The 12,480-nt window shown below is 34.3% G+C and overlaps 1 protein-coding gene across 7 annotated transcripts in view; it reads right to left on the minus strand.

Annotated features, from left to right (window-relative positions):
• Positions 1-12,480, minus strand: part of CycH (cyclin H) — a 36,036-nt gene that overhangs the window by 18,403 nt on the left and 5,153 nt on the right. For 4 of the 7 annotated variants that reach the window (XM_076482202.1, XM_076482203.1, XM_076482198.1 and 1 more), the window contains exons 2-3: positions 9,678-9,818; positions 527-649 (exon numbers count right to left, since the gene is read on the minus strand). In XM_076482202.1, the coding sequence (XP_076338317.1) occupies positions 527-649; positions 9,678-9,794 (240 nt within the window). In that variant the 5' untranslated portion in view covers positions 9,795-9,818. Of the gene's footprint in view, positions 1-526; positions 650-9,677; positions 9,819-10,773; positions 10,874-12,218; positions 12,354-12,480 lie in introns of all 7 variants that reach the window. The other 3 variants (XM_076482200.1, XM_076482201.1, XM_076482199.1) reach the window with 3 other exon arrangements.

The raw sequence follows: 12,480 nt of genomic DNA on the forward strand, positions 1-12,480 counted from the left end.
TAAAAATTACAAGTATCTTGTGAACACAAAATCAGATTTTTAATGAAATATTTCTACGAAAGATTTACTTGCAAAAATAGTCTCTTTCATTACTAGTCTGAGTGCAAAGTGATTTCACGTTGCAATTAAAAATATTTTTTCTCCCTCCCCAAAAAATTGGCTGATGTCTTATCTTAGTTCTTTGTTTCCAAAATTGAACATTAAAAGTTAATCTGCATTGAATGAATTGTGATGTTTTTGTATCAATAAAACAGTTTTGGTGGCTGAACTAAGACATTAAACTGTTATGACTTTAAATGTGGCAAATTATGTTTAAATGTTTAGCAGACCTTTTTTGTAATATACCTCAAGTGTAGAATACAAGCCACTTTTTTCATGTGTTTTCTAGAGTCATAGCTTTTATAAACCATTAAAATATTGAGGGTATCATATTTCCTTAAAAATATTTAGTAAACAAATTCCCATACATTTTAAAAGTATGGAGAGCGTATTAAACCAACAAATCTGTTTATATTTCTTTACTTACTACAACACTTCTTGGCATTGGAGGTTGAAACTTTTTGCAGAAATCTCTTAACGTGCATTCAAACTGTTTACACAACATCCGTTCTTCAGCGGGTGTGAGGAAACAGCTAGGTACTACGTCATCCTAGAGATAAACAACATAATAGAGAATATACTTGCACTTACCAGAAAACAGCCAGGTACTATACCATCCTAGAGATAAACATTACATAAAATATACTTGTGTTTACTGGAAAACAGATAAGTACTATACCATTCTAGAAATAAACATTACATAAAATATACTTGTGTTTACTGGAAAACAGATAGGTACTATACTATTCTAAAGATAAACATTACACAGGATATACACGTGCTTATCAGGAAACAGCCAGGTTCTGTCTATCATAGGAGTAAGCAAAATTACTCAGAACATAAATAAAATTGTTGCAACTCATTCATCATGTCCATAAAATTGAAGAAAATTACGGTAAACTCATCATTATGACCCTGGAGTTTATGTACATATGTATCTAGATTTAGTACAGATCACTATGTTTTCTCAACCATATTTTGAATACTTTAAATTGTGTAATGAGTTGCATTATGGCATTTCTGTTTCTAGGTTTTGCAGAAAACTATGTCCATAAGTTATGGAATGTCAATTCTTAGAAGTACTGACCTGTTTTTTATATTATTTGTTTCTACTGGAGTCCACATATTACAAATATACTGTGCAGTTTTTACACTTTTGTTCAAGAGTAAAAAAACAATAAAACAATTTGGTAAAAATCACTCAGTTTCTACACAACAAAAATGTAGAAGCTCTGTAAGAAATGATAGGATTAATTAAACTTTTCTTTAAATGTTTGTATGCCACTTGTGTTATCAACCAACAAAATAATAGGCCCACAATAACACGACCCATAATTAGTTAAAAAAAATGAAATTAAAAACTGGTCTGTAATTCTGAGTTCAAACACTTAAAATGACTGACTGACATTTTAGTTTATTGTATCATATGACCCTTGTACACCATCACAGAATGAATTTACTTACTCATATTGCCAGTCTTAATGGTACCAAAGTCAGGTTCAATTTAGCTCTGGTATTAAGTCTTGGGAAAACAAACTTCCTTAACCCTAAACATCCTCTCACAATCACTGTACCATCTTAGACAATGATTATATTGTAAACAGTTTCATCATTATCCCCACAAGATAAGCAATGTTATATTCTGGCTTGTACTGATTTGACTTCAAAATAATTTATGATTAATTGTTGGCAATAGCCAGTATGGATACACTTGCATGCACTTATTTGCCCTACCACCACCACAACATCCTCCTAAAGATACTAACATAAAATATGTTGTTGTTTTTTTTGTCCTTGTTCATGGGACATCTGATTGTTAGTTACTTCAATCCATAAATACTGTATGGCAACTGTCAATCTTCTGAACTCAAATGTTAGCAGTACTATGTGACAATCAGTGCTCTTCACACACTTTTATATTTTCTCTGTTTCTGATGTGTCTTCTTTTAACTTCACAAGTTTTGTTTTCTAGATGTCTATGAGACATCTATGTAAGTCTGACCACAAGTGAACAGGAACATGCAGAACTCACTGGATTCATGGAGTATCAATTGGCATTGTGCCTTAATGGTACAATACATCTTGGTTGTTTTTCCACAAACTCAAAGATAGCAAATATGAGCCTTTTGTAAAAGCATATTGAGAAGAACAGTCCTGTTATCTAGTGTATCACACTAAACATGTTCATATATAAAATGTTATATATTTGTGTGTGTTTATGTGAAAAGTTTATGGTGAAAGCTCTTGTACAGATGACAGCATGTTTATTGTTCTTTGCATGCCTTACTCTTGAGTTTCCAATATTTGAACCGTTCAAGCAATAAACCTCTCTTACAGCAAGTAAATGAATAGCAGTAAATGCATGAGTGACAAGATACTGTCTTTAATATAAAAGTTTTGGATGTTTCTTTGAGGTTTAAAAACCATTCTCATATTAATTTGTGGATGATTTATCTTGATAAGTTTTTTTTTAGTAGTGTGTACCAGTGAGTAGATATGGTAACACATGGGTCACAGGACACAAACATTTTGTGCTAGCTCTTTTCGGTGCTCTATTCATAAGAAGTTACACTAGACTTTTTTTAATCACTCTGGAATAAAGCTCTTAAAATGAGAGTCTAACCAAGAAAACGTTTTTTTGTGTGTGTGAAAACTCTCAACTTGAAATAATCTGTATTTAATAACTTTCATATCCAGAACAGGTAATTGTGAGTTACTTTGTACTTTAACAGTAAATTGAATAGTGGTATTTTGTTTATTTAGGTAATCATAAAACAGTTTTGCTGTACTTATTTACTGAAAAAAAACCCACAAATGTATCATCTATGTATTTTCTGTATAAAGCTGGTCTGTATTTTTCCACATTTTCACATGAACTGGAACTATTCATTTCCTTGCTACCTTGCTATAAGGTATATTGACTTGACTATTCAAACATTAGAAACACTGATTGAGGAACATTTGAAAAACAGTTGTCAAGTTGTCATCTGTACAAGAGTATGAATAGTGGTATTCCTATTCAGAGCAACCACTTTTCAATCACTGATTCAGTCAATCGTTAGAGTACAGTTGGGGTCAAAGAAACCATCAAGACTAAGATTAGAGATTAATTTAAAATAGATATCAGTACCATTAATGAAGAAAATGTATACAAAAAATCAAATAATTCAACAAACAATTAAATCAAAATACAACTGGAATGAAACCACCACTAACCTTTTCACATCTTGGGTGAAATGGAAAACCTCCCACCTTCATATGTGCATGAGCACACACACACACACACACACACACACACAAATAACCCTATGAAATCATAATATAGCATGCACATAACAACCTCTATGTAGGCTGATTGGTGTGTCAAGCAAAGATGGAATTGGGGTTAATTGGATGAACCCTTACTGGTTGCAAGATAAAGATGCTAGGGCAAGCAGTACTTGTCTTTAAGATGTCGTTTTGCACTCCTTTAATGATCTCATGCACTGGCACAGTATTGTTTGTGAATAACATGACCATATTGTAACATTTTACAATTAGCACAATAATATAAATCAATACTGTAAAAATGCCTAATATTTACACTATATACATCTTTTCCTACTATGTTCAGGTATTGGGGCGACATCTACAGGTACAAATACAAACATATATCAACTCGGATTTTAAACAGTGGCAAAAAAAACCCTTAAACATCATGTGATGTGCAAAGCAGTGAAAGGGTTAATTTAGTTCAAAAACATGAGTCAATCAACTTTATCGTATACATTTGGAGAATGTAAACATGAACTTCAAATAGTATCTTGTGAAACAAGTAACTTATTTCATTAAACTTATAGATTAAAGTAACAAGGAAAAAATACATTAAACAACTGCAACTAGAAAACAGAGTGCACATAGTTTTGCAAAAAATAAAGAGAGAGAGAGAGAAGAATTATTCATTGTAACTTCTTTCTTTCCAAAATGTCAGTCAAGACTCCTCTAATAATACTGGCATTTGTGGCAGTTTAAAAAGTGAAGCTCTCATTAACTGGTGTCACATATGCACTAGTAAACAAAGATAGTTAAAAATGAATATATGTTATGTTGTACGACTACAACAGAAAATGTCAATATTTGGTTATTTTAAACAAAGACAAAATTCCAGATGGGATATTAAGTATACCAAATACACTGAGCTTTGTTTCATATTTATTTTAGGGCTGCTGCTAATTTCATAATCTGTGAAAAAAATTTAGTAGCAGGTGAAAACTAAAACTCATCTGAGACTCAAATATTTAATTTACAGAGCTAGTTAGGTTTCACTATAAATATGTTTAGGCAATTGATAGAAAGTAAAAGGAAAATGACAAGGTACAACACCTTGTTTTTTTCAGAGCTAAAATAACAAGGTTTGAATTCCCTTGAACTCAGACAAACAAGGCTATCCCCTATATTCAAGGTTTATCAGAAAGCCAGATAGAGAAAAATTGGTTGTGTCCCAAATATACATGTGGGTGCCTCAAAGAACAAAGTAACAAAGGGCTTCATATGTTTTTAATCTATGTAAAGTTTTACCTGAAGAGTAAGTTAAGGATTGTATTTGATTCAAAACAATTGACTTTATAAAATGAAATAACTAGGTTTACTTATCTTGTAAATAACCATGATGAGAAAAATAAGCGAGTCAGTATAAAAGTGCAGTTTGAGTACTGCTTAGCTTCCATGTGGTCAAAGACAATAAAAATGGTGTACAAGCAGCAGCGAACACAGAAGCTGTAGAGGGGATTCTGCACGCAACCACCGAACCACAAAAACCATAGCAGAGCTCACACAGTCATCTGATTTCAAACCCTCTGTATATATAGGAATGGAAGGATGGTTCAAAAGATGTTCAGCCAACAGCAGACAGTACTTACAATTGGGAGTATCTGCTTTTCTTAGATGACTTACAGACAGGTCACATCTGGAGATTATAAGAAGCCATGGTGGGATGGGCTGACCAATGGATACAGCAATGTTATCCAAGGACAAACCAAATTCATCCAACTGTGCCCAGATATGAAGGCCAAAAGGAGCAATGGCAGACCTCTATTCTGAAAAAGTATGGCCTACCGAGGAAAGAAAGCACAACCCTAGGTGGGATGTTTTGGTAAGGAAAGAAATTTCGAAACATACAGTAAAGACAGTTGCAAACGGCAAAGGTGCAAAAAAGGTTCACGAGACTCTATAAATAAGCTCTGAACTGAGGAAGTGCAAAACGTCCCAGTGCAAAGCCAAAGTCCTTGATGATGGATAAGGTCTAGCATATTTAAGACTGATGGTCTGGCAGAGCCATAGACCAATGATCCATAGTCGAGTTTTAATCGAATAAGAGCACGATATATCTTTAGCATAGAACATCAATCCACCCCCAAGTGGTGTAAAAGAGGACATGGAGGATGTTCAGTGCTCTTGTACATTTGACCCGTAGCTGCTTGATGTGTGGTATAAATGTCAACTTTCGGTCAAAGATAAGTCCCAAAACTTTGTTTCAGAGACTAGAGGTAGCACAACTTCACCAATACGGAGTCCATACCCAGTGGCGACAAACGTGCATGCAAACGGTTTCAGAGAGAGAGGAGTTAAAGCCATTTGCTGTGGTTCATTTCAGTAAACAATTGAAGGCATTCTATAGCTGCTGCTCAGTATACCTCATGTTTGACGACTGACATGAGATGTAAAAGTCGTTGACATAGAACCCGTTTACAACAGTGAGAGAAAGTTGTTCAGTGATGGCATTAATTTTTATACTGAAAAATACTCAGTACACAGCCTTGTAGAAAAGAACGGGAAAGTGTTGAACCCACACTAACTCGGAATCTCCCGTCCATTAAAAGGTTTTTAATAAGTATGAGCAAATGGCCCCGTAACCCATATAAATGGAGGTTTTGCAAAATGCCATACCTCCATGTTGTATTATAAGCCTAATGTCAAAGAATATTGAAACAAGATGTTCTTATTTAAAAAAAGCTTCTCTAATTGACATTTCTCAAGTTGAAACAGGTGGAGAACTGTCTTCAGAACCCACACTTGGTGGATGAGAGGAGGTTGTTTGGTTCGAGGAACCAAACAAGACGAGCATTAACCATCCTCTCTAAGGTCTTACAGAGACAGCTCATCAAAGCAATTGGACGGTAGTTTGAAGGAATCTTGGGATCTTTCCCAGGCCTTGAGAAAGATAAGATAATAGCCTGACGCCAGGCATTAGAAAAAACATTCTCTTGCCAGATCTGCTTAAAAATAATCAGAAGAATAGCAAGAGAAGCAGGACATAAATGGCACAGCATGACATAGTGTACATCATCAGGTCCAACAGATGTACTGCCAGACTGATGAAGGGCCAGTTCGAGTACCATCAGTGTAAAGGGACGATTATAATCATAGAGACAATCAGCTCAAAAAGAAAGAGGTGATTGCTTTGCTTTAGTCTTGATGGCTTAGAAGGTGGAGGAAGAAGCAGAAGTGCTAAATACCTGGCAAAAACTTTCACCTAGAGTATCGGCAATGCTCTGGCTATTAGCTACTTCTTGGCCATCAGAAAGCAAGATTGAGAGTGGGGACAGAATGATATTGCCCACTGACCTTTCGTATCTTGTCCCATATGACTTTGGAACTGATGGTAGAAGATATGCTAGTTATGAACTTAATCCAAGATTCTTTCTAGCGTTGACGTCTTACCCACCGAGCATGTGCACAGGCCTGATGGAAAGTGATGTGGTATGAGTGTGGGATACATCTATGGAAAGTATCCCAGGCCCGTTTTTGAGCCTTCCATGCCATGTGATATCTAGGATTCCATCACAGACAAGGATATTGTGGAAAACTTGTCAAGGTTTTAGGAATACAATTAGCAGCTGCTTGTATAATACAGTCAGTTACTGCTGCCAGTCATCAATTGATAACTTATAGACGATGACAGGATCAAGTTTTATAAGAGCAGTGAAAGAGAGCCAGTTTGCATGATCCAGCTTCCACTGGGGCACACAGATCAGGTGGCATAGATCATGGCCAGTCTCTCTCAAAATTATAGGAAAATGATTTCTGCCTTGTGGATTATTGTGATCCCTCCATCAAAAATGGGAGAATAATGAAGGGGAGCAAATTGAGAGATCAATAGCAGTAAAGGACTGACTAGGTGCATGAAAACAAGTAGAAGAACCAGTACTGAAAAGAGAAAGGTTGTGATCAGAGAGCATACACTCTACAGAGCAACATCTCCTTTCAACATCAGTATTTCCCCAGAGGGGATGATGTCCATTAAATCCCCCCTGGATGAAAAAGGGAGACAGCAACTGTTCGATGAGAGCATCAAGGTCTGATTGATTATATGTCTCTCCAGGTGACAGATAGAGAGAACAAACAGTGATGGTATGACCCAAGGAAACACGAATGGCAGGGCCTCTAAGGGTGTATTGAGTGACAAAGACAGGGTGGGCACATGCTGATCAACCAATAGTGCCACCCCTCCATGCACTTGTCCATTACACAGCCTGTCATTTCTGTACAAAGAAAATCACTGAGAGGCAACTGTATAGGTTTCAGAAATGTTTCCTGTGAGGAAAGACATACAGGATGGTAGGAAGCAATCAGTGTTTTGATGTCATCCAGATTAGACTGTAAACATCAACAGTTACATTGTATCAAGGTGGCCATTTTTACTTACGTGTAGGTGAATTGGGTGGAGTACCCTTCTGTTTACAACCACATCTTTTTTCTTTACTGTCTCTACTCAAGGGAGGTCTATCAACCTCCATGGATCCTGCCCTGGGTCGATTGGGCAGGTCTTTGCTGTTGGAAGAGGATTCCAGTGACTGAGGACGTGAACGAGTGATCACTTTGTATCTTGAGGTGGGAGAAGAAGATGTATTCGAGGAAATGCCTGTACCTGGAACCAAAGGAAGTGTATCAAGGGATTTGTTTGGAATGTATGTAAGGGAGAGAGAGATGGGTGTTGATGTTGATTCATCTACTTTTTTAACCATGGAGGTCCAAAGACTTCATTTGTTTTGAGAACGATTTTTTTGGAGGCACAGAGAGATCTATCTTCACTCCTACTGTAGTTGTGGAATAAGTGCAGCATCATACATCTGAGATGAGGTGATGGACAGCAACATTCGAGCCTCAGGATAAGTAATGTTATAAATCATTTTCAAATGCTGCACCTCTTTTTCTTCCAACCATTTAGGGAAAAAACAAAAGTAGGATGGGTGAGAGCCATTGGAACTGATGCAATTATGGTCCATTTCACAATCATAGGCATTGTGGTCCTTGCCACCACAATGAGCACAAGTCAAGGAACCACGACATGATGTCTTCAAGTGACTGAACTGCTGACACTGGAAACATCTGAGAGGGTTTGGAATGACATTTGCCCTAAAGGTTTGTCTCAAAGAGAATGTAGGATAAGAAAATGAGGTACAACAGGTGTTACAGATGTTGAACATTGCTACTCAGAATCTTCAAGACATGGTCATTCACCTATGGACTGTTTTTTCACTATTTTAAGTTTTTACTTGGAGAATCCATAATAAAAAAAGAATTTTCAGTGCCCCCTGACCCAACCCACCATGGAGCCCTACGAGGGGTGCACTAAAATGTCAAACAAGGACACTGCAGCAATGCCAGGGTTTTGTGAGCACTATACCCAAACACCAGCATCAGATATAATGTCCACAACATCTATTGAGAACATCCAACAGTGGTACTTGGCTGACCCTAACCCAAGTGGACCAGCCAAATGATCAAATGGGGGTTACCTCAAGGCTGCCTGTCTACAGGAGTTCAAGGCCAAAATGGCATGTTTGGTTTGGACCCCTCAACCACCAGGATCCTCTCCTCCCCTTCACTGGTTGCCACGCATAGCAAACACGTGGGTGGATATTTGTTAACAATATCATTAGGCTTAGCTAACTACATTTATATGTATATTAAACATTGTTTGAAACTGTTTGTGATTAGTGTAAGTTAATAACAAAATAAAGAGAATTTCTCATGTTTCAAGAAATATCAGAAAGTAAACCAAATTTAAATTCTATAAAAGCATTGTGTAGATGAGAGAAACTGCCTTTTATGATGAAAGTATTACTTGTTTATAATTACTAAAAAAAGTTATAATAGGAATGTATTATTCAAATATTTATTTTTTTAAAAAACTCCCTTCATTTCCAATTGTAAGCAAAATTTTCTGTTTGTTCAAAAATACTGAAATGTTTCACAATCCAAAATTTGGTAAATTTCAATGTTAGTATCACTTAGTTTCTCAAAACTCTACATATTAATTTACAAATTCTGTTTTGAAAGTATTTGACCAAATTAACAAAGCAATATTCAAAATTTTTTCACAAACCAAGTAAAAACATTTGATAAAATCATTTGTGTTATATAAAAATGACTTCAAAATTTACAGAATAACAAGTGACAAAAATAAACATTCTATAGTGCAACCAGCTGATAAAGAACCTCCTCCGTTAGGAAGTAAAACTACATGTACTTTAAAACACTGAGATTAGTTTTGATTTCAGAAATTTCACTGAATCATGTTAGTCAAAGAATCTCACCTTTGTACCTCTCCTATGAGCATCAATGAATCGTTTATTTGCTTCATCTCTTAACTTTGCCAGTTGCTGTTCACTGGTAAACAGCCAATACTTGCATTGTGTACTACTTGAAAACATGTTTCTTAAAAATTGATGCAATCTCTGTAAAACAAAATATTTTCAGCTATGGTATCATCTGATACAAGGTTTTAACAGTTATGACAATCATGACAAATAATCACCCTAGATTACAGTGTAATTAACTGTTCAGAAAATCTGTATTTAAACACAGGCTTTTGAACAAGCAATTGCTCAAAATAAATAACAATACATTTTGATTTCACTTGTAAAATGGCCCCATATTAGGAATCTAAATTTAGATTCTTTAGAGGTAGAAACAACAATGTGTTTGCAACTTAGTGTGGAAACTGACTTTTTGATTTGTTTGTTTTAAAATCAAGCACAAAACTACACAATGGGCTATCTGTGCTCTGCCCACCATGGGTATCAAAACTTGGTTTTTAGCAGTGTAAATCTGCAGACATACCACTTTGTCACTGGAGGACCTGATATTTTGAAAAAAAAAAGATGCAGTGTTGTCAACATACTGTAAAATGAAAACTTTTCTTAACCCAAACACACTTGTAAGTATTCTTTATAAATAAACATTTTTTTTTTAAATTGGGGGCTAACTTGTTTGAAACTACTTAACAGTAACTGCTACACAAAATAGCATTGTTTAACAGTTAGAAAAATTTGCATAGCATTACAACAGTCTTGGATTAAAAAAACAACAGATGAAAATAAATGCATCATATTACCTGAAATCTTGAAAAAAACAAACATCTTTGAAGTTAATTATTATTTGTAAAGAAATGTTTCAATTCTATATCTCCATGAATTCCTATCCTTGGAAATCCTATTGTACATGGTTTTTCATTCCTAAGCCTATTCATTTAGTTTATTTTCCTACTGAAAATATAGTTATACTCTAAAATAGAAATCACACCTTGTTTTCAAGTACATTATATATACACACACACAGTCTATATTTTAGGCCTAATTCTGTAAAAATATTTTTTTCAGGAATATTATTACTAAACTGAACATTACTTACCTTTGTGAACTATGCAACTAGAATTGCGTAAGTTAGAAATAATTCATAAAATCTCATATCCAGGCTTTTTGTTTGGTGTAAAAAACACAGACAGTTTGCACTACACAAAGGTAATTTAAAATGTAATTAGGCCTAATATAGGCTGTCAGTATAATGTGAAATGATGGAATTATTCCATGCTTATTTATGTATTTTAGTGATTTCCAATCTTAAGCCTCAAATTTAAAAATTCAAGTTATTTTTATTTCACAACTAATTTAAAAATAGTTATTCACTGATCTTAGATACCCAATTCTAAGCATTTTTAAACATTTACACCATTTCAAAATGCACACTAGATGTATTCTAATACAAAAAATATACATGAGCACTGAAAAAAACCAAAAAAAACACCTGTTACAAATTACAGTAACTTACCGTTGCACATACATATAATTTTTAATACGCTATAATATTTAGCTTGACTTAAAAATAACACAAAACCCATTCTTACTGCATATATGTTTACACATTTTAATTTGTATAAATAGTGTATTTTTAAAGTATAAAAATTCCAGTAATGTAAAACAAGTTCCATTATTTACTAATGTCCCACAGCAAGCTGGCTCTTCAAGTTACTTTTTAATATCTCGGTTATACAAGTATAACATTAACATTTTTTATATAGATTATTAGACCTATTTACAAATAAGTATCTATTATTTCAGGTACAATTACTTGAAGTTTTACATCATAATTCTCACAGAATTCTTGTGTTATAAATTTAAAATGTCTTGTGATGAAAACATATCATGATTAAAAACTCTAAATTTACTGTTTGGCAACTTGTTAATAAGAATGTTTATTGACCTCTCTAATGGCATTAATAAATTAAGTACTCAATGATAAAGTATAAAATATAATGGAATATACCACGATAAAGCTGAAATAATTGTAGCAAAGAAAACAACTTACAAGTGACAAACAAGATTTTTTATTTTGAGGTGGTAAAAATAAAATGTTAAGAGGATGCTCAATAAATGAAAAAATCTTAAATTTATCTAAATTTTTAGTAAAATGGTTAAAATATACCAAATATAACACTTTACAGAACTGTATTTTGTAACTGAGCCAAGACAAGTTTGTTGTACACAAAAGTTGAAAAATAATATGAACAATATGCCCAGTCTTTTTCAGATCTTGTCCCCCCCCCTGACACTTGGCATCCATACGTACTACCAACTCTATACAAGTGCAAGTCGTAAAAGAATGCAGTTTCACGTCCCAAGAAACACGCCATTACTATATTAATGGTACCAAATGTTCATTACATCGTTAAAATCTAAATGTAGAAAGACAATGTTTGCCACTTTTACATTCTAACTTTAAGTATAAAGAAATGAACCACGACTTAAATCAATTTATTTCTTCTGACATAATCATGTTATACATGCTCTACCTCATACCTCAGTTTCCACTGAAACATTACAAGAGACCCGCTACTAGCAGTAGTACACCAACCAACCACTGAAATTAGTGCTTCAGTATAACTACAAAATTCAATCTTGGATTAAGAAACGTTCTTATGGAGGTGCCTAAACCTAAAATTAAAAGTAACAAAAGTAAAAAATGCTGATTATTTAATTTATCATACGTTAAACTTGCAATCTAACAGTTCAGATATCAGTGATAACTTCTAAACATATTTACATGAAAAATGTGCAATTT

Source organism: Tachypleus tridentatus, chromosome 13 (assembly GCF_004210375.1).
Source record: "Tachypleus tridentatus isolate NWPU-2018 chromosome 13, ASM421037v1, whole genome shotgun sequence".
Lineage (NCBI taxonomy): Eukaryota > Metazoa > Arthropoda > Merostomata > Xiphosura > Limulidae > Tachypleus > Tachypleus tridentatus.